We start from the raw sequence: 24,432 nt of genomic DNA on the forward strand, positions 1-24,432 counted from the left end.
GAAATAAATGAATCATAAACATATTGAGAAGGCACTCAAAACTCCATAAACAAGTTTCATAAATTAATTACTAAATGGTATCAATGAGTAAGTAAGAATGTTAAATCATACTCATCTACAAATCTGTTCGAAATGTTTAAAATGGCGAATGTGGATGACATTTTATCTTCATAGAAATGCTAAAATAGAGCTCAGATGATGCCCAATTCAATTGATGACAGTTTAAATGGAGAAAGAAAATGAAAGAAAAAGTATCTAAAGAATGCCTACGACTGATGGAATTCCAATCTAGGACTTGTTAAATTTGTTGCTTTTCGAGATGATCAATGCCAAAGCTTCATACAAAATCCAGCGGGCACAGCACATGTTTTCTTGCTTGAAATGCATTCTGAAAAGGTATCCACAAGTTGCTCTGCAAGAGCTGATGGATCTTCAATGAAGTTATCAACAAAGGCCTTCACAATCCTAACTTCTTGTGTCGTGGCTCTCAGGCTGTACCAAGTTAAGAATTTTTGTCTGAAGTTCTTCTCTACGTGTCCTTCACATTCTAGCCATCTAATCAATTTTACATAATACTCAAAATCCTTATCTGAAATACCATTTGCCGTACAATCCGCATCTTGCCTCTCCACACTTCTCTTCTTAGATGTGCTGCCATGTCGGAGTTCCTCTCTTCCCGAGCCATTATCTCGATCCTTGGCACTGGACTTTGATCGGCCACTCCTTCCAAGAACATCCTTGAGTATTTCCATCTTGCAAGGAGTAACTGGCAATCCAGCCTCAGAGCTGCTAACAAATGGTGTGCATTTACTCCCTTTTTGAATGGCGGTATTTGACCCGTTATTGATGCTTGTATCTTCAATAATATGGACCTCTGAAGAATGTCTGTCTTCAAGTTTTGAAACATTGGCAGCAGGTAGCGTGCCGCTTTTTCTTGTAACGTGTTCCTCATCCAACAAAGAAACAGAATCTTTTGTTGTTCCCCCTCCACTGACAGTGGTGCAGTTTATTGCATCCTCAGACAGGTTAGCAGTGATGGACTTGTTAGAATCCTTGCAATAAGAAAGATATCTCTCTGTTTGACAATCGTTCTGGTCGCTACAGGGCAATACATTGTTAGTTTCATCTTCTACTGAAGAAGGATTAGAGAGCTCACTGAAGTTGGTCACAGGACTCTGACTTCTTTCAATCACCAAGCAACTTGTGTCGTCCTCCCGAGCAGTGGCAGTTGAGACTTGAACTTCACACATCCCTAAATCTCCTGTCCCATCAAAGGAAATGGCTTTGAAATAATATTCTGAAGATGGGGTTAGTCCTCGGACGACAAACCTCAAATTGGGTTGAGACAAGGTGCAAGTTGGTTCAATAGGGTAATTTGTTTCACATGCCTTTCGATGCCATAGCCTGTAACCAGCAGTTTTTCCAGAAGAAACATCTTCAGTGCCCACGACCACCGTAACAAATGTTGCATCAACATCTTCAAACCTTAAGAAGTTTGTAGCTACCAAATTAGAAACTGCAATATTGACAAAAGACAGGTTACTTTTACTGTATTTTATTTTTCTTTTAATAATCTTTAATGAAACACACTGCACAATAGAACACAAATATCGTTTTTAATACATCTTTTTTAGTTCTATTGCACGCAGAAGATAGTAAAATGTATCAGCAATCAATTGAAAAATTGTCTTACACGCTAAAATTACTTGTAGACTTTTAGTGCAGCTGCACGAGTACACCAAGTGGCCATATAGAGGCTATTCCAGAATTGTAGTAAAGAGAAATTGAGATGAGTAAAAAAGTTAGGAACCTTACATACAATAAATTACCTTGTATCATGGAACTGGGCAACTGATGTAAGATCTTCGTGGAGAGCAAGAAGTCCAGTGTATCAATGGCTATCGTGCAGAGTTTCTGAACCTCTGGTCCTGAAGAAAGCCTGTTCACTATTCCTCTGCCCGTACCAACCGGTACACCAGTCAAGGGACCCACTTCAGCTTCAAGTTTCTTCACAGCCTCATCCACAATCTGATAAACGTCTTGATACTTTTCACCTTCACCCAAAAGTTTTTTGCTTAAAGAGATGCGGTAACATAGTATATCCACCCTTCTGGTTTCCTTTGCCTTCATCAATTGTTTCCTCAAACACCTAGAAATTTTAATCTGAGTGTCATTCATGATATGGTAAAACATAAATATTCAAATGCAGTCCGGCAATTTATGGTATTGAAATATCTGAGGATGTTGCAAGACCTTGAACAGAGTTCGTGAACTACAACACTCAGTAGCATTTCAAAAAAATTTCAGGGCTAAACTTTGAAAGATCTGGAAGAAGAAAATGAAATAGAACTTGCACATAAAAGTTAGGATTAGGACATGTTGAGTATTGTATGGTTCAATCTGGGACCTCTTCAAATCATGCTCCACAACCACAGATGAGTATTGCAATCTTCACGACTTCTTCTCCTTGTAAGCTTAGTTTTACATAATGCCAATTCACAATTGAAAACGGTTGAAAGTCTAGTTTTACATAATGCCTTTGCATTGATTTTCTTATTTTGACAGATCTGATATGACATATGTCATCTCTGCTGCTCGCTCCCCAAAGTGGTCTCTTTTCCAATAATAACGCAGAAGGCCAGCATTACATCTTCGATCATTGCAGTTTGACTAGAACTTATAGTGTCGAAATTTTACCCTTTATGATTTTCAGCAGCATGACTAAGACCCTATCAATTGGCAAAATTACTACATGGGGATGGGAAGAAGAAAATGGATGGCTGAAAGGATGTCTAGACGGATGCAAGACATATAGCATCCTAGCTTTTTTCTAACTCTAAGATAATGCAGCATTTATAGAAGTTCTTCCTATTCTTCTTCTTCTTTTTAATTCAATCTAACTATTGAGCTCTCTTAATAGTCTCCATTTGGGTTGGACTGGTCGGTCTTTGAGGAGAGGACTTCTTATTGCATTCTCAGTTGGTATGCGATCAAATACCCATTTCCCAGAATAAGTAACAGACTCTAAATGGTTAAAAGATTATGATGATACATTAGAGATTATCTCGGCGAGGTGAAACTCCATTACGATCTCAAAGTGCCTGAAAGGCTGCAAATATGTAGAAATAACGGCCTAAACTTGGTCAAATTCTAATACATTATGGACGAAACATAATTAAATTCTTAACTTGAATCATCGACAGCCAGGGAAACGAAGCAACAATCACCAGCAACTTCAATTCTTCAAGATAAAGAGAATCACACGTCTCATGTCCAAATTAAAAAAGAAAAAACAAAAACAAACTCCACCAACCCAGAAGATTTGCTGTCCTATATGATCCAATCCAAAAAGACCTAATCACTTCCCTCAAAAATTTTATTCGGGAAGCAATAAAAATATTTTTTTAAAAAAAATCTTTCTGGTACTTTTCCTACACGATTAAAAATATATTTTCTTTAAAATAATTTTGTTTATTATTTGATAAGAAGAAATATTAAGTATTAGATTCATCATAACTCATAACAGCAGCATGAATATTTCAAAAGCTTCACGTGACGGCAGATTCGGTATCGGCTTTAGAATGAATGAAAATCAATAGCTTGACGCTTTCAATACAATAACTAAGGCAGTTAATATTAAAATTACATTACTAGATTCATCTCAATAAAGATCAATCGATGTTTTTTTAAAAAGTAATCAAGTAATTAAAGATCAATCAAATAAGAGGCAAACTTTTTTAAATCCTTTCAAATTCAATGAATGTTTATATAAAATATTTTGAAACCAGATATAAAGGTCAGAGTAATTACCCAAGCAAGTCATTGACTTTTCCACAAGATACACAACAAAAAGTCCCTTCAATTCCAGTCTGCTGTCCTCTGGGAATCCCGGATTTTTCATGTTTCAATGCACATTCAAGATGGCACGACATACCGCATGAAGTGTCTTGAAATGGTGGATCAGAGCTGCAACTTAACCATAGACTAGGATCCTTATTATCGTCATACTGATAACAGATGCAGCATGAACACCTCTTGCAAAATATATCATCTTGATTTAAGGTAGCTTTGCATGCCGAATTTCTGCAGTACACTGCAATATTTGAGTCATTCCTAGTGTTACTGATTGGAATATGGTTCACAGGAACAGGTACCCCTGCTGACTGATCAATTTTTCTTTGCCTTTTAGTAATCTTTGGGGAAAGACAAGGAGAAGACTGACTGTCGAGGTCTGTTACATCCTCAGTTGACCCTGATTTCTTTTCACCAACAATTTTCAGAAGGTTCTCAATTATTTTCAGTTTTGTTAATCCAGTATATTTCCTCTCTTTTCCCATCTCTGCACACAGGATCTCTAAAATCTCATGTCGACTCCAGGACTGAAGCAGTTCAGAAGCATGTGGCTGATCTGATATTTCATATACCAAATTCCTTTTCTCCTCCATACTCATCATACTGGATCTTAATGGATCGAGAGCAGCTCCTAGTACCAACATAGACGAGGATGTACATCAGAGTTAAGAAAATCAAAACATAAAATCAAATGTCAAAAAGGTACCAGGTGCCATCCTGCTTGGTTTGAGTCAGACTGGTTTTGACTTCGAATAAGATAAACATGCATGGATTAGTAAACCAAAATTTGGGTGAATCATATTGATTCAAATTTATAAATTATATTTAATCAATTAACTTATGATGAAATTACTTAATATATACACATGACTTATTAATTCTCCGATGAATAACTTTTACAGGTTGTTCTACTCTAACATCTTCCAGGAAATAATTGCTTCAAATCCATGGATCATTGTATTCCATAAAATAAAATACCCTACCAACTTGTGAGGAAACATATACACGGTTCCTTAAAATACTAAAACTTACACTGTTTTCTGCAAAAATTTATACAAATGACTCGAACAACCTGAAGTTTGCCCAGCCTAAAAGTACAAGCATGGTTCAATTAGGTCAGATTGAGTCCAAAACGAACACCCGTTTGGATCCTTTCAAAAACCCTCCTATGATTGAAAATCAACAGTGCAATCAAACAATGAACAGTTCTCATGCAATTATAGACTCCTCTGCCAAATTAATCTTCCAAGAAGCGAAAATACTCGAATGATTGGACATAGCAAAGCTACCCAACCGTCAACGACACGAGTAGGGAAAGACGATGAGTAGAACTGGAAAACTCGGACACGATTGTCAAAGAGATCATATCCACTATTGACACACACAAAATTACAATCCAAAAATTTAGCAATAGCGGCACAAATTTCCGAAGCCCAACATCATTACCAAAATGTGGTCTAAGAAGTTCCACATCAATGCCTGTAAAACCAACAGATGGAGGCAATTCAACCAAAACCACAACTAAAACCTCACAGTACCACAAAGTCAGACACGAAAGTAGAACAAAAATAATTTCCGATTCCAGCAGAAGTAAAAGGTAAAAATTAAGAATCCAAGTACAAAACCAGAAGAATGAAAAATTAACAAAACGGAAAACGGAAAACGGAAAAAAACGAAAAGGATTAAGGAGATTACCCTCAGATGAAGAATCGGAAGGTATAGTGAATCCACGACATTACGAGCAAATGAACAAACAGAGACCTGCAAGCATGAAATCTGGAAGGATAATAAAACCGGCGAAGCGGAGAAAAAAGAAAAAGAAAAAAAAAATTGAAGAAGAAGAAGATGATGAAATGGATGATGAAGGAAAAGAACAGTACCAATAAACAGCGGGAAATAGCGGGAGGAAGAAGAAGGAATCCATGGATGGAGAGAGTTTGAGGAAGGAACCTTTTTTTTTTTTTTTTGGGGTTAGGCTTTAGAGAGAAGAATTTTTTTTTTTTTTTTTTTGGGGTTAGGCTTTAGAGAGAAGAATATGTGATTCGATCAAATCAAATGAATGAATGAATGAAATGAAGAATACTATTAGCCGCTCTCTCTTTCTTTTTTCTTTTCTCACAAATGCGGCTGCATGATTTGTCCCTTCCTTCCTTTTCCTTTTTTTTTTTTTCCCTCTTCTTATTAGTTTATTTGTTTGATAATTAAAAGTTTAAATCCCGTCTTGATTTCTGAACTCCGTTTATTATTTTATTTTTCGACAAATGGTAAAAACTACCGTTATATCATAGTGGTAATCTCTAATTATACAGTTAAATTTTCAATTTTGAAAATTGTATCTTCAAACTTATATAAATATTAAATTTTATTCAAACTGAATCTTAAAATTTACATAATTTTACTAATAGTAAGATTTGGTTATATATTAGGGTTCAATTTTTATCATTTATAGATCCAATTTCAACAATTATTATAAATTTATGATCCAATTTTTACAATTAAAAGTTTGAGAGTGCAATTACAACAACCACCATATTTGAGAGGTGGTTTTTATAATTTTCCCTTTATTTTTCCTTTTAAATTCTTTGTATTACTTTTATTTTAGGTTAAATTATGAATTTGTATGATTCAAAACTTTTAATTTTGTTTTTTATATATTTATAAATTTTAAATATATTTTATATGTTTTTCGACATTAAATTTTATGTTTAATAGGTCCCAAATATATTTAAGGCTTTTAAATGTTAACTAATCTATTAGATATATAGTTGAATTGTATGTTTAACTAGCCTTCTTGAACTTTTAATTTTGTTTTTAGTTCGTTTGTGATTTTTTTTTTAAAGTTGTTGAATAGAACAAGAATCTATTAAATACAAAATTGAAAAATTTAGCGTCCGTTTGGCAACCAATTTGTTTTTTGTTTTTGTTTTTGAAAATTAAACCTAAGGACACTCCTTTTACCATCAAATTTCTTTCTTTATTATCTACTTTTCACCGATGGTTTAAAAAATCAAGCTAAATTTGAGAACTAAAAAAAGTAGCTTTCGAAAAGTTGTTTTTGTTTTTGAAATTTGGTTGAGAATTCAACCATTATATTTAATAAAGATGCAAATCATGGTAAGTATTGTGGATGTTATAGGTTTAATTTTAAAAAACAAAAATAAAAAATCAAATGGTTACCAAACAAGCCTTAAAAATTGTAGGACATAAAATTGAAAGTTGAAGGATTTGTTAGATAATTTATAAAGTTTGAGAGACTTATTGACCATTAAATTAAAAGTTTATAAATTTGTTAGACACTTTTTAAATTCTAGAGATGAAATAGTCATAAAGTTGATTTTGAGAGACCAAACTTGTAATTACCTTTTTTTAAAAAAAAAAAAATATTTATCAAGGTCGAGTTTTGAACCTTAGAATTTTAAATAAAACGAGTAAAACAATATTTTAAGTTTTTAACCACTCATTTAAGTTTATAATCAATTTTTATTTCCTTGATTTTTTTAGTATATCTTCTTTTATAGAAGCAACTGTTTTCATTGAGAACAAAATGAAAGAATACAAGGACATATAAAAAAAAATCAAACCCACGAAAACCCACTAGAGAAAGGGTTTCCAACTAAGAATGATGTTGCTTATGGCATAATTATAAAGTCTTCGAAACCAAAATCCAAAGAGAAACATGAAATCTCACCAGAGACCAAACCTCCCTAAGGTCATTCTCTATACCACGAAACACTCTATTGTTTCTCTCCTCCCAAAGATCCCATAAAACCACACACTTCCCCTCCCACAAAAGACAATTGCTTCTCTCTTTGAAAGGTAGATGGAGGAGGAACTCCTCGATCATCAAGTGAATATCCTTTTACGTAGCCAGCGAAATTTCAAACTCTTGAAAAAGATCGTTCCAAACAAAATTCACAAACTAACATTTCTATAGAAGGTGATCAAGGGTTTCCTCTACCTTCCAACAAAGAATACAACAAACGAGTTGTTTAATGAAGACACCTTTCTCACCAGCTCATCCAATATATTCACACGACCAAGCAAGACTTACTAAGAAAAGAACTTGAATTTCTTTGGAATTTTAATCCTCCACAAAACATTAAAAATTGACTTAGCAATAGGAAATGGATCCAATAAAAAGCATAGAAAATGATTTACAAGAAAAACTCTCCAAAAGATTCGGACTCCAAACACGAACATCCCGTGGGGATTTATGTTCTAAATTGCGTAGTTTGTAAAATGTAAACAAATTTTTGAATGAATAAAGTATTAGATAGACGTGTTATTTATTATTCGCATAACTTAAATCCAATAATGTAACTTGAACAGTATGTGGTTGACATACAAGTGGATCATATTCAAGGAATAACCTAAAAGGTCTACAGTATATGAAGAATATTGGGTACCTTATCCTAGTAATACTATGGATACGACCCACTTTGTTGATACAACTGTTGTAGTGTTACAAATGATTTGATCAAAATTGTTCATGTAATGGCATGTAAGTGAGGGAATCTATACAGTGAATCTGTGTAAGACCGAACCACAAAATATAATTTCTCGTTGTAACACCGTTAAATTGAAGAGATTTATATTTCATACAATGACCATGTAACTCGATCTTAATCCTGAATGAGTTATGAACTGCTGCTCAGGAGGTTCGTTCTTTGACTTTTATGGGTAAGGGTGGTCTTAGCTGCCAACTTAATATGCCTACCATTTTGGTGACGATACTGAGTGAGGAGCTGAGAACATAGCTTTACAAGAAGGAATTCTTCATTCCTGACTTTAGTAAAAGTAGATAGATTATTCTCTTAAATGCTAACTCTAGGACTTGAGCAATGAGGCTTCACCCTTTCATTGGCCCGAGAGGGACTTTGTTTATGGTTGGACATAAATATAATGGTTTATTAGAGAATCAATAGTACTTAAGGTGCAATAGGTAATTACAGGGGTAAAATGATAATCTGACCTATCCGTAATTGCAAACAATCTATCAATAATTGACTTACATAATATCGTTAAATCAATGGACACATAAATATACTACATTTCATAGAAGTGCAACTATGAGTCTTTAGTAGAATGTCTCATAGTTAATGAATGATGATTAATTTAATTAAAAAGTTTAATTAATTAATCACTTATTATAAGAGCTTATGATTGTAGGTCCATTAAGTCCCTCTGCTATATCACAAATGATTACAACAAGGATTTTAAAGTGGAAGAAATTTAAAATGTTCGAATTATTTTTAAGGGAATTAAATTTTATATGATACAATTAATATAATGTATATTGATACATTATATTATAAAGTTAATATTGACTAAGATTCAAATTAAACTATATAATATAAAAGTATTAATATTTAATAAGATTTAAATATTAATTTAATCTGGATTAAATTTATATTTAAACTATAGTTTAAAATTATGTGAATTGGGACTTATATTAAAAATATAGGTTAAGAGAGATTATGTTCATTAGAATATGATTTATATGTACATTAATTTAACTATATGATATTTAATTGGATTAATTAAACTAGATTTAATTAATTTAATTAAATTACATTTATGTAAATTATTTTTTTTTTATAAAAAAACTCATCTACATTGTAGGGGAGTGGATTAGTGGGGAGTGTAGGAACTCTTAAAGAATAGTATCCATGAGCGTGTTTGGATCTTTCCTATTTCATTATGACCGAAATACTACACACACATTCTAACAAATAGGTATGCAATTTAATACTAATTATAGGCATGCTTTCACAAATAAAATGCAAGAGATTGAGTTCATGTACCAGTTGAAAACTGTATTCACTTTGAACTCAGCCCAGCGGAAGCAACCCTCTACGTTCTTTATTGCTCAGCAATCAGTAGGCTACCAGCAGCACGATCGTCTACACGAACGGCACCAAACGAACAAGCAGCACCGGGGACGACACCACCACTTAGAGCCCTTGGTATTCTCGGAGTAAGAATCCAAAGAGTGTTCTTTGCTGGAATTGGTAGAGGGAGGAGGAAAGGGATGATCGTGTAGAACGACAAGCAAGTGGGAGAAGGTTATCGTATAGCGGATGCTTATCGTTTAGAGAAAGCTACACGATCGTGTAGGTTTTACTAAGAGATCGTCTAGTAATTAGTAAGCGATCATTTAGAAAACTCGACACGCTAAGTGATCGTAATGCGTGCGATTGTTTAGTAGCAAGGTGTGTGATCGTTTAGACAATAAGGTACTATCGTATAGGCTCCTAGCTAAGCGATCGATACGTTTTTACACCTATTGCGATTTTTTTGAACTCTTTGCAAAATAAAACCAATTTTCATTTTATTCTTCAGTTACAATAACCGAATAAGATTTTCCCACTAATGCACGATTGAGGAGAAGTTTTCGGCCAATTATCACATAATTAACCAATTAATTAATAAATAAATATAATCATATTATATTCTTAATATGATTATATCATATATTTACTATAATAATTTCTCCTTTACTTGATATAAATCATATTTATATTTAATTTCCTCCAAAATAATGTATCTCATACATTTAGTCAATTATATCATATATAATTAACCAGTTCAATTATATCATATATAATCGAACTACCTCTTCAATTTGAAATTTTCAAATTGACTAAAAAACTTATTCTCGACTTTATCTAAGCTACATAGGGGACCTTATGAACCTGTGGCTCAAAGCTCCAACGATACGTGAATAGTTGACTAAACTCTTTAGTCACAAGATCCACCATCAATTAACTGTCAGACATTCCACTAAAAACCAACAACTAAACTCTTTTTACCACAAATATATTATGTGTCCATCAGATATAACCAATCATGAGTACGATGATCCTTCACATATGCTCGTAAGTACAACTAGACAAATTTACCGTTTTGCCCCTGTAGTTACATTTCACTTCTTAAGTCCCACTCGACTTTCCTCTAATGAACAGTACAACATAGTCCAACTATGTGTGAACACCTCTCAGGCCTAAAGTTGTGTGGCGCCATATCGTTACATCGTTCAAGCCCTAGAATCAGCCCTTAAGGGAGCTATCTATCTACTTGCCCCTACTACAGGGAATGAGTGAATTTCATCTTGTGTAGCTGAGGTCCCAGCTCCCAAATCAGATGAATCTCCAAAATGGTAGGTTTGAGTCAGCGACCTGGCTACTTGCACTCATACAAATCAATGACCGCCCTCAATGGCAAGAGTTCTCAACTCACTCAGGATTGAGATCATGTTACCTATGGTCATTCTAGTGAAATGAAGTCTCTGTCATGAAGGTGTTATATAACGAGACGTTAACACTTTGTACCTAGGTCTTATACAAACTCTTTGTATAGGACACCCCCGCTCGCATGTCCCCTACACGTGATCAAGATCAAACCATTTATGACAAGTCACAACACTTGTGACCACTCCACAAAGCAAGCCGCATCCGTATCGTTACCAAGGATAAGGTTTTCCTCCTATATCCACATACAATAGACCATTTTGAATATCACTTAAGACATGATCCATTTGTATGTCACCTCATACATGCTTAATTTACATATTGATAACCATAGATTTTATGTTTATTGGTCTGTGGTAAAGCAAATAAAACAAACAATTGAGCAAAATCAAGAAGTGGAGTAAAATATCATATATTATATATCACAAGGTTCGTACAAACTGTTTACAAACTACAGGACACGAGACTTTAGGGCATCAACCCTAACAGTGAGGGGAGTTATAGCTCCCTTCACGTATTAAATACGGGGAAGAGTCAAGGTTGAGCAATACAGAAGGTTTCTCTAAAAATAAATCTCACCTATCTCTTTCACTCTCTTGCTCTCACACTTAATAAATAAAAATTTATTTGACAAAAATTATATCCTTTCCTTGACTTCCAAAAAGGATCTCACCATCCTCCTTGTCCAAAGAGAATAGTAGAGGCGACTGGTGATCATGTCTCCTTTTGATCGTGCTGCCTTTCTTCAAGACTGGGAGAAGATGTGTAGAAGAGGTATTTCATGTTGGGGTTGGTGCCCTAAATCTTGCGGGTTCATAGTTTCTAAATTATTTGTATATGAATTATTTATTTAATAAAGTAAAGTGTTATTTTATTTGATATTTAGTCTGCATTAACCCAAATCTAAAAACTAAGATCCTAGGTTATGTATATGGTGACATATAAGTGAATCATGTTTAAGTAATAACCTAAATGGTCTGTAGTAGATGGATAAGGTTGGGTACCTTATCCTGGTGACATTATGAATACAATCCACTTTGTAATTGTTACAATTGTTGTAAAATGTTATAAATGATTTGATCCTGATAATTCATGTAGAGATATGTGAGTGATGGTATTATATATAAAAAGTTTGTATAAGACTGGATCACGAAATGATTAGTCTCTCTTTATAATACCGTTACTTACAGAAACTGACATTTCACTAGGATGACCATGAGTAACTTGACCTTAACCCTGAGTGAGTTGTGAACTCCTGTCTATGAGGGTGGTACTTTGATCTGTATGGGTGAGATTGACTAGTTTCATCGACTTAATATTCTACCATTTTGGGTATTCATTCGAGTGGGGAACTAGAACATAGTTACACAAGATGAAATTCACTCATTCTCGTTGTTAGGGTAAGTAGATGAATTGCTCCCTTAAAGGGTTGATTCCGGGTCTTGAATAATGAAGCGTCTCACTCTTTCACTAGCCAGAGAGAGGTTTAGTTTATAGTTGGACTATAACTAATTGTTTATTAAAGAGATCAATGGTACTTAAGGTGTTAGATGTAACTATAGGGGTAAAACGATAATTTCAACCCACATGTAGTTACGAGCAATTTGTGAAGGGTCATCTTACTATTGATTGGTTATATCCAATACACACGTAAATATATCTACAATGCAAAGAGTATAGCTATCGGTCTTTAGCGGAGTGACCGACAATTAATGAATGTTGATTATTTTAATTAAATAGTCTAATTAATTATTCTCACATCCTTGGAGCTTTTAATTTGTATATTTGTAAGGCTCTCTTGCTAGCTCAAGAAGGGTTAAATGAGATTTAATTAATTTTCGATTAAATTTGAATTGTTCAAACTAATTAAAGGGAATTAGTTGTATGAGATGTAATTAATATAATGTATATGGATATATTATATTATTAAGTTTAGCGAGAGAGATAAATATTTGAATATGATTCAAATATTGATTATATAAATGAGATTCATATAAAAACCATAGGTTAAAATTAATATGAATATGATTCATATTAAAACTATAGGTTATATGAGAGAACATAAAGTTAGATCATATTATATATTGTATAGTATGAACTATAGATTTTATTATATGAGATATAATATAATGTTCTAATTTAATTATATTATTTTAATATGATTAAAGGTAAAATAACTCTATGGGAGTTATGGAGTTATATTACGTACGAGAGAGATAAATATTTGAATATGATTCAAATATTAATTATATAAATGAGTTTCATATAAAAACCATATTATATATTGTATAGTATAAACTATAGATTTTATTATATGAGATATAATATAATGTTTTAATTTAATTATATTATTTTAATATAATTAAGTTAAAATAACTCTATGGGAGTTATGAAGTTATATTACGTGATGAAGGGAGTTACGAAAATAACTTCCCTCATCTCTCTCATATATAGGATCACAAAGGGTCTTAGTAAGTAGATGAACATACATGAATTTAAAAAAAAAAAAAAAAAAAAAGTGGTGAACTCTCTATACATTTCTTCTTAAAGGGATCGGATTTTGCAGAGGAAGTGTTGTGAGCGTCTTGCATCCCGCAAATCGATTTTTACATAAACAAAAACTGTAAATTAAAACAAAATAAACATGTAAATAGCATGTTGTAGGGAAAGGTTAGAACCTTAGCTTTGTAGATTCCTAGGCTCCAAGAACGGTCCTCTCGAAGTTATGAATGACTCCTCCAACGATCTTGAACATGAACGTTTCCTCGAAAAATCTTGAACATGACCACGAGAGTAACCTTGTTATTCTAAAAAATTCCAATAAAAGGATAGGTGGTATCCAATTATTGGAAGAGGGTGAAGAGGAAAAACTTTTGAGAGAGTAGAGAGGATTTCTTTTGTGGCTTAAGGAAAAATTACACAATGAATGTTTGCAACTCTGTTGTGTTCTGTGTGTTATGTGTCTCCAAAAGGGTTATAAAGAAGACTTTATATAGAGAAGAGTCAACCCCTTCTCCTAGTCTTTTTTCAATTTTTCCTTGTGCGTAATTAATTAAAGAATATTTATTTAATTAATTAGCACAATTAATTAAATAACTATTTATACAATAAATCCAATCTAAAGAATATATATTTAATTTTCATAAACATAATATGTATATGTGTAACACCTCTCTATTAATTAATTCTCTATGAATCTAATTCACATGAATTAATTATTTGAATCTTATTTAAATGTTTTTTCCAGTTTAATTTGAATTAAGGATCATATCCATTATCAATTACATATTAATCATATTGATATACAATTTCCTCAAATTGATTTGAACAATTCAAATCATCTCTCTTTAGTATCTTTTAATGTGTTAACAAGGGGACATGTAGATCAGAAACTCTAACAATATAAGATTAATTGGCTAAACTCATTAATCAAGTTAATCAATATTCGTTAACTGTGGGTATACTCCACTAAAGACCCACAACGACACTCTTCTTACTACAGATATATTTATGTGTCCATGGATATGGACCAATAACAGCAGGTTAGTCTTTCACAAGTGTTTGTAACTCTAATTGGATCAAATTACCGTTTTACCCTTGGACTACCTTTGACTCTTTAAATATCGGTGCTTCTCTAGTCCAACCAATAAACAGAAACCCCTCTCGGGTCAACGAGAGGGTAGGGACCTTTGTTCAAATCCCAGAGACACCACTTAAGGGAACACTCATCTACTTACTTTGAAGACGGGAAAAAGTGAATTCCATCTTGTATTGTTATATTCTTAGCTCCCCACTCAATCTTGTCCCCAAAATGGTAGGCATATTGAGTCAGTGTACTGATCACCCTCACCATACAAATCAAAGGACAATCCCTCGTGAACAGGAATTCATAATATACTCGAGGCTTGGACTCATAACTTGGCCCAATCCATCACTGTCTCTAGTCCCCAACCCATCAGACTCCTCAACTGCCAAGGCCTTCGTCTTCCCCATCTTAATCACATGAATGCTTTCCCCTTATGCTAATTGACTAGAAGACGGAGTCAAGGACACTTCCCCTACCAATTTCAGTGGACTTGAGACACAACTCTAATCTCTTCATTCCCTACTTCAATCAACACCAAGTCTCACCGGAAAAGAAAAGTCCTTGTAGTTGACGTAGCAGACCATCAAAATAAAGTCATCCTCATTACATTTGGCCTTAAAACAAAACTCTCTCAGCCACCGATCCTCCTCTTTGAAAGCTTCAACCTTCATCAAACCACCATACAAATCAGCCAGCGAAGAAATAAAATGTTTCATTCTAAGAAAAATAGGGGAGGGGGAATATTCATGAAGGAACCGTGAGGTCCACTGTGGAGTGCGGATTGTTTCCAATTCCCAATTTTCGTAGAATACAAATTCAAAGAAAAATTATGCAATCCAAATAAAATTTATAGCATGCATATAGAAAGAGATATTAAGGTTAGAAGATAACTTATCCTTGAATAACCAAAACCTTCACGTATTTCTTCTCTAAATGGTCACGAGCAAAAACGACAACCTAACTTTGTAAAAGGTAATCCTCTGTATTCTCCTTACCGATGAGAATTATAGGAGGTGTAGGCTTTGTATATTTTGGGAAGAGGAAGAGAAGAATATTTCTGAGAGGAAAATTTTTCTGGGAGAAAAAACACATACCCACTCTTTATGATCACCCTTTTGTGAAGAAGATGTAAAACCACTCCCACTACCACGATAAAAGTTGAGAGAAAATATGGGAAGGGAGTTATAACTCCCTCCTCAATTAATTTAAAAAATTAATTTAATTTAACTAAAAAATAATTTATAATAATAAATTATTTACCTTATCATATAGTATATATTAAACTATATACTATATCAAATATAACACAAACCTATAGTTTTAATATTGTATCGAATACAATATAATCTATAGTTTGTATTTCTCTCAATAATGCATGACATTTAATATAAATTCAATTCATATTAAATTTACTTATATGAATCTTATCCATACAATTAGTATTTGAATCATATTCAAATATTTAATTCCTCTTAAGATAAACTTTACATTATAACGTATCAAATACATTATATTAATTATATTATATATAATTAATTCCTTCAATTAATTTGAATAATTCAAATTAATCCAAAATTAATTCTCAATAATCCGAGTTGAGCTATAGGAGAACCTTATGAACCTGTAATTTGAAGCTCTAATGGTACTTGGACAATTAATTAAACTCATTTAATTAAATTACTCAACATCCATTAACTGTTGGCCACTCCACTAAAGATCGACGGCTACACTCTTCGTAGTACATATATATTTCTATGTCCATTGAATATAACCAGTCAACAGTGTAGTGACCCTTCACAAATTGCTCGTAAGTACAAATGGGCCAAAATTACCGTTTCACTCATATAGTTACATCTAACTCCTTAAGTACTATTGATCTCTCTAACGAACAATAAGTCATAGTCAAACTATGACAAAACCTATATCGGGCTAAGAGAGGGTGTGGTGCTACATTGTTTAAATCTTGAAATCAGCCTTTAAAGGAGCAATTTATCTACTTACCTCGACATTAGGGAATGAGTGAATTTCATCTTGTGTAGTTGGTTCCCAGCTCCTCAATCAGACGAATTCCCAAAATAGTTGGCTTATTGAGTCGGCGATCTAGTCACTCTCACCAATACAAATCAAATGACCGTCTTCATAGGCAGGAGTTCATAATTCACTCAGGATTTAGGTCATGTTACCTATGGTCATCCTGGTGAAATGTAAGTCTCTATTATTAACGGTGTTATATAATTAGACTATTCATTTCATAGTCTGGTCTTATAAAACCCCTTTATATAGAACTCACTCACATGTCTCTACATGAATGATCAGGATTAGATCATTTGTAGCACTTTACAACAATTGTAATATCTACAAAGCGAGTCGTATACGTAGTGTCAACAAGATAAGGTACCCAACCTTATCCATATAATACAGTCCATTTAGGTTATCACTTAAACATGATCCACCTATATGTATCTACATACATGTTTAAGCTACAGAAGATAACTTCGGATGTTAGTTTATTGGTTTTGTGAGTTAATACTACTCAATGTCAAATAAAATATAATAAACTGTTTGTATATTACAATTACAAACTACATGACCCACGAAATTTAAGACATCAACCTTAACTATCACAGCACTAATCCAACCACCTCTAAATGGTAACTTCCGATTCTCCACCACCACTCTGAAAATCCCATCTTTGTAAAATGAAACCCTTCGGGCACAACGTCGAACCTTGCCTTACACACTTTGCACCTCTTCTTTTGATTTACAAAGCCTCACCGCCAAGTTTGCACAAAAAAAAAGAAACTTGGTTCCAGACTGCAAAAAGGAAACATTGTGAAAAACTTCCTCAAGGACCTTTCTCCAAAGCAACATTCTTTTTCTTATAACGACACTTGATTGTAAGAATAATTAAAATTTGATACTCAAAAGTAAACGAAACTCGAAGTATAAATATCCAATAACCATTTTGCTTTCTATGTTTTGGGTTTCATTCTATTTTATCTTTTATATTTTATTGTCTATTTTTAATGTCAGTATTTTCGAATTCTTAAATTTAATTCTTGTAATTCTAATAAATCTTAAATTTAATCATTAATTTATTGAAATTTGTTAAATAATAACAATAATTTCCATACAAGAAAAAAAAAATACTATGTGAATATACTTTCATATTCTATAAAAAAAATGTCATTAATTTATTAAAATTGGTTAAATAATAATAATAATTTCCATGTAAGAAAAAAACTATATGAATATATTTTCACAATTGAAAAGAAAATATTAATAATGATTATTAAAAAGTTAATAATTAATTGACTATATGGACTACTTAAAAGAAGTATTATATAAACTAAATTTAAGATTTATTAAAAGTACAAAATTTAAAAATTAAACATTTAAAAGTATAATAACAACCGAACTGAAAATACATACACCAAAGTAATATTTTGACTTAGTTGCATTGCATATAGATTTTAGAAGGGTTATCCTTAAATAAAAGACCTATTATTATTATTATTAATATAATAATAATAATAATAATAACTTTTCTGAATAGGACGAACCGCCTACCCTTATCAATAAATTTAAATCGATTAATAATAGTCTAAAAAATGACAAACAAAACAACAAATAAAAAAAAATCAAATCAAGTCATTTTTATAGTATAATAAATAGGGGTAGATTTGAACCTTTTTAAATTAGGGACAAAACGAGCATAACTCAATCGACAGAAAATACATTATAGTACCAATTTTGTAATTAGATATATTATAGTACTAATTTTATAATTAGAGATTTGATTTGTCATCTCTATTATCGGAAAAAAAAAACTTAATATAAGTAGATATCTTCATTATTGCTATATATTAATGTTGTGTTTTATTTATCTTATAAATGCAATAAAATTGTGTCACATGAAGAAATTATTAATGATAAAATTAGACCTGACTTCCTTGTCCTCGATTCCGCCATGAATTTCAATCACGATCCCTACCTAAATCGGGTGAGCTGGAGAGTTATGTAGGGAAAAGTAAAAGAAAGTTGTTTATTTTTTTTCCATTTTGATTGTGTTAATTATTTTAAAAATAATTAAATATTTATAAATAGAAATATAAAACACATTAAAGTTATTGTTTGAGAGAAATTAGTTCTTTAAAAAATATTTATTAACTTCACTCATTAAATTCATTTTAAATAGTTGCTTTTTTTACTAACTATTTAATCATTGAGAAACTAAAATATAATATTTAAATTTTGATGAAAATTTAAAGAGAAAAGGGTCCTTAGATTTTTTATTTAATTTTAATTTAGTCCATAAATTTTAAAATGTTATAAATTTATCTTTAAGATTTGAGTTTTTTTAGTTTAGACCATAGGTTTCAAGATTTACACTTTTAATCTCGATTTTTTTAATTAAATATTCATTTTTCATCTTTTTAGTCTTAATGTCCGTTAAAATAATTAAAGTTAATTAAATTATTCAAGTTTCACTATTTCATCACTATTAAGATTAAGTTTAAAATTTTACTTTATAATTATTTAAAATTAATTAACAGACATTGACATTAATGACTGAAAGTAGGTATTTAATGAAAAATCAAGGTTAAAAATGCAAAATCTTGAATCTTAGAGATCACATTGAAACAAAACCCAAATCTCAATAGAAAAATTGTAACATTTTGAAATTAAATGACTAAATATAAACCAAACAAAAAATTTAAAAACTAAATATGTAACATCTTGAAAATTAGAAACTAAATGAAACTACACACAAATTTAAGGATAAAAATGCATTTTTCCAAAATTTAAGTAGGACCTAAATACTTGTAGAATATATTTTAAGAAGTGAAAAACAAAATTTTATAGAAAAAAAAAAAACAAAAGAAGACAAGTGGATAGGAAAAATGCATGCAAATATATGGTGAAGATTTTATTGTTTTTTTAAAAATCCCCTTTGGTGAATGATAGTGCTCCCCATGCCATGCCTAGTAGTCTATAATTGCCCTGTGACATTGCCACTGATCTTATTGGCCCAACCATTATAGTTATTATAGTTGGTAGGTTTATTGCTTTTATGCAACACAATATGATAATACATTTTTGGCTCCTTTTATTTTATTCCTATGCCAAATAGGAAATAAAAACTTTAAATTGTCCTTTGGTTTTTCATAAGAGGCAATATTCTTTCAGATATATGTTCTTCTTCCCTTTTTTTTTTTTTTTTTTTTAATAATACAATAAGGAGAAGATAATTTATAGTGCTATAGTATAATACAAAATTTTCTATATTATTTTCTTTCATGATTGACCACAAAATAGTATTTAAAAATTATGTAGAGTTCACGAAATCAATAAATAATAAATTAATAAATCATTTAATGATATATCAAACAATGAATAAGGATAGTATGTACTAAGATAGTACTAGATTTTTTTCAATAAAGAAGGAGTTAAAAGCTACATTTAGATACAAGAGCTAGTTGGATAATATTCTTGATTTTTATTTTCTATTTTGAGAAACCATATTAATTTGAAGATATGTTCTCAAATAACATTTTTTTAATTGGTCAATAATGAGGTAGTTCGACAATTGGCTTTAAAAAAATGTGAAATTCAAATCTTCATATGGAGATTTAAATCTCCAACTTTTAAAAAAGAAGTATATATCAATTACTATTGAGTTATGCCCATATTAACAAATATAAAAGTTATAACAATATTATTTGTCGTAATTTTTATGTTTGTCAATATGATATTTTTAGACTCATATATAATATCTAGACTCGTAAAGATTTGAAACGAAGTATGATATATTTGAACCCATATAAATGTCATATATTTTCATAGTAACAATATTTCTTATTTTGATAATCCTTAATATATTAAGCAAGTAGTCTACGATCGAGTTACTGATAAAATTATAGAGTTTCTCAAATAAGAGAGTTTAGTAATATGGAGAGTAAAATATATTTTAGGTTAAAGTTCAAGTTTAATTCCAAAATTTGGGATTGTCAAATTAAAGATGTAGAGATGGGAGATAAAACCTTCGATTTAAAAAAGATGATTAATATCTCATCTACTAAACTATACTCATATTAGCGATCTCTAAAATTCGAAAATTAATATTATAACAGATATAAATTGAATTGATATTGATATTAAGTTGACTTTGTCAAAAAAGAGGGGTGAGTGCATGGGATACTAAAACTTTATAGTTTGGTGTATGAATTAAGAAAAGGAAAAGGAAAGATAATTGGGTGAAAGTGACAAATGCATAACCCTAGCAATAGCATGAGAGAGTTGGAGATAAGGTGGGGAAGGGAGTTTTTAGTTTTTGGGTGCCCACAATTAATAAAAGAGATATAAAAGAGTTGGGTAAGATTGGTAAACCATATTATAACTAGAATTAAAGATGAGCTTCTTCATCTCGACTTGAAAAATTGGTAATCGAACAAATTAATAAAACTAGAAATACAAAAATTAACGTGAAAAAGTTTTAAATTGGAAAAAAAAACTATGTACCACAAAAATTTCCCTGTGTGAAAAATTATTACAATCATAGAAGAATCTTTCCCCGACCACAATAATTACAAAAGTACTTTTCTAGAGTACTATATCATTCCCACAATTAAGCTAGTATATTAAGCTTAAAATACTTCGAATTTGGATGATTAGAAACCAAAGACATTATAAATTTATAAGCTTCTTTTAGGACATGTTTGGATTGATTAGAGAAAAAATGTTTTTCAAAAGGTTCATTTTTATTTCTATTCTTTTGATAAAAATTAGTTAAAATATATTTAGAAAACTATTTTGAGTGGTAACCGTCAACTTTTTTCAAAATTAAAACTTTAAAGGTTAAACCAAACACACTGTTGTTTGCAGTTTATCATATCTTGAATCTTTTATACATGAGACAACTACTCACTTATAATATTTTGCCAAAATTCAATAAAATTATTTTCTTAATTAATCCATTCAAAAACATGGATGAAAAAGATTTGTTCCTTCCTTGTTCTTGGCCCCATTACAAATAAGGGTAGTTTGTCCCCAATTCTAAACGATCATTCCTCTAGCTATTGTAATAATTTCTGATGAAAGGAAAATCCTCTTTTACAGGTTAAATTATATAAAATATATGCTCATTAACTTTCTAGAATATATTTTAGGGTTATTTTTAAATATTGAAAAATGAATCAAAATATTTATAAAATATAGCAAAATTTTAAAATTATCAATGATAGATACTGATAGATACTAATAGACTTCTATCAAACGTCTATCATTGATAATTCTAAAATTTTGTTATATTTGGTAAATATTTTCAACAGTTTTATCATTTAAAATAAATTTTCTATATTTTAGTTATGACTTAAAAAATTTTCATTTTAACTTTTGAATTTTAAAAATTTCTCCCCCGAAAAAAAGTCATTAATCATACAGAAAAGATTGACACAATAGTTGGTGTATATATAGAAGGTGTACATTGCACCATTTACTACGTTATTTATATAAATTTACGCAAATTAATTTTATGAACGATGTTATAAATGATGACAACATCTTGATTATTTTAATATATAGTTAAAATGATTGGTACCAATAATCTTAATCTTCAAATAAAGTTTAATGATCTTGGGAATATTTTTTCAATTTTTCACTCAATTATCGCCTCAATTTATGTTATTTTTTTTAAAAAAAAATAAAAAAATAAAAAATCTTCAAGAGTACTTCAAGTAATTTTAAAGGTAAAAGTTAAAATAAAACTTTTTGAAGTTTAGAGAAATAGTTAAAATATATATCCAACTTGAATTGTATGACTAAACTGGATATTTATAATTGATATTTCTTCCTCTCAATCTTTTGTCTTCGTGTTCTGTTTCCTTTTATCCTGTCTCTGTCTTTGCCCATCTCTCTCCTCCTTTTGTCTATGTATGTTTGTTTTAATTCTTTAATTATTATTTTTTTGCTCAATTATTTCTTCAACATGAAAGCCAATTTTCTACCATTTTTAATCAACATACATGGTACTTTTTTTTTTTTTTTTTTTTTTTCTCTTTTTTGAGTAGAAACATAGTACTTACCTAATTGTTGTGAAATTTTTGTCTCTTCCTTGTTCAAAGAAATATTAGATCTGATTTAAATTTAAGATTATCATTAATAGAGTTCATGTGCATTATTTGTTATTTTATCTTTCAAGTCTATTATTTTATTGGGTCGATTAAGTAAAAGATAATTCTCTAATTAAACACCTTGATGGGAGGTGTCTATGAAAGATAAAACCCCTAGAGATGTTGTTCGCCATCAACTCTGGACCAGATCTTAACTATTTTGTGTAGTGGAAGATCCACTACCTAGGTTGAAAGCAAAATTGGCGCGACCTTGGTGCCAAATCGTGTATACCGGTTGCTCCCCAAGGTTAACACAACATTCCAACTCAAGCGTGCACTCGCTAGAGAAAGGATTGAAAAACGTCAGAAATTTTGCTCATACCACATAAGAGAAAACCAAAGAGGAGAGGGAATCGATTTCTATTCTACTACTTTTTCCAATAACCTAGAGCAATTTGAAGGAAATATAAGATCCGCTATAAAACAAAAAACCTTTTTTAAATTAATTTTAAAAACTATTTTAGAATTATTGAGATTAATTTTTGGAATTAATCACAAACAATTAATTCTTTCATTCTTACTTTTACTATGGGCCAAATGCCCAAAGTCATTCCCAACAAGGGGTTGGTCTCTGGCTCATTGAGTAGTTCTGGTTCTCTCTCTTCCTCGTTGAGTAGTTTTTATCTTCTCTTGCCTCATTAAACACTTTTTTCTCTCCATCAAGAAATCTAATTAAGTTCTAAAAGAAGACTAAGAGAGAGAAACACAATCCCTTATTGAATCATTATCATGGATCAAGGTCTAACTCATCTTATTGTGAAAATCATCTAATTCAATGATCTTGACCTCTATTATTTTATATAATATTAGAGTTTTATTGTATAATCATGAATTTAAATTTACAAAAAAAAAAAAAAGAGGTTCATAATCTTGTTATACTTAATCCAAGAAGAAAATTAATTAACTAAACAGGGTTAGGTTTTTAAATACATCTAAATTTAAAAATTAAAAATTCATCCAAGTAGAAAATTAATTAGCTAAACAAGGTTAGTTTTTTTAAATACATCCACCTCATGATTTTAAGGGATTTCAATTCATAATGAATTTTAAATGAATTTCATTACATTGTAGTAAATAGAATAATTTTGAAATCCGAAATAATTTCAAATCTCATTTTACGTTAAAAAAAAAATAATGACTAAAATGTTCAGATTTGGTAGGATTTTATAAGATTTGAAAGTAAGTTATTTAATTAATCTTATCAAATTTAATTTTCAATTAACACATCATGGTTAAAAGCCTATATTACTAAATTCTTAATTTTTTTTTCAGTTACTATTTATATACAAAATTTTAAATATGTTCATTTCAAATTTTTTTCGTTTCAAACAAAGTAATTAATTTAAAATCATTTTTTAAAATTTTTTGAATTTCAAAAGAGGGTAAAAGTTGAAAAATCAATTTGAACTCATGTCATATCATATTTTAATGTTTCAGACAAATATATGCATTTTTTTTAATTTAAATCAACTGTACAATTTTTTTTAATATAATAGGAAATTTAAACCAAACTGACTTTACTCAAGTGATAATTATCTTTGTTTGAGATTAGAGATTTGAAAATGTAGTTGTT

At 30.7% G+C, this 24,432-nt stretch overlaps 1 protein-coding gene across 2 annotated transcripts; it reads right to left on the reverse strand.

Annotated features, from left to right (window-relative positions):
• Positions 1-42: 42 nt before the first annotated feature.
• LOC120070988 (VIN3-like protein 2) lies at positions 43-5,844 on the reverse strand. 2 transcript variants are annotated; one of them, XM_039022960.1, is made up of 5 exons: positions 5,733-5,844; positions 5,548-5,613; positions 3,811-4,483; positions 1,830-2,149; positions 43-1,516 (listed from the first exon to the last, which is right to left on the reverse strand). In XM_039022960.1, the coding sequence occupies exons 3-5, from the start codon at positions 4,452-4,454 to the stop codon at positions 324-326; spliced, it is 2,157 nt and encodes a 718-aa protein (XP_038878888.1). In that variant the 5' UTR covers positions 4,455-4,483; positions 5,548-5,613; positions 5,733-5,844; the 3' UTR covers positions 43-323. The 2 variants fall into 2 exon arrangements, with proteins under 2 accessions (XP_038878888.1, XP_038878887.1); XM_039022959.1 differs by having other exon boundaries at positions 5,548-5,628.
• Positions 5,845-24,432: the final 18,588 nt, after the last annotated feature.

This window comes from Benincasa hispida, chromosome 2 (genome assembly GCF_009727055.1).
Source record: "Benincasa hispida cultivar B227 chromosome 2, ASM972705v1, whole genome shotgun sequence".
In the NCBI taxonomy this organism is placed as follows: Eukaryota; Viridiplantae; Streptophyta; class Magnoliopsida; order Cucurbitales; family Cucurbitaceae; genus Benincasa; species Benincasa hispida.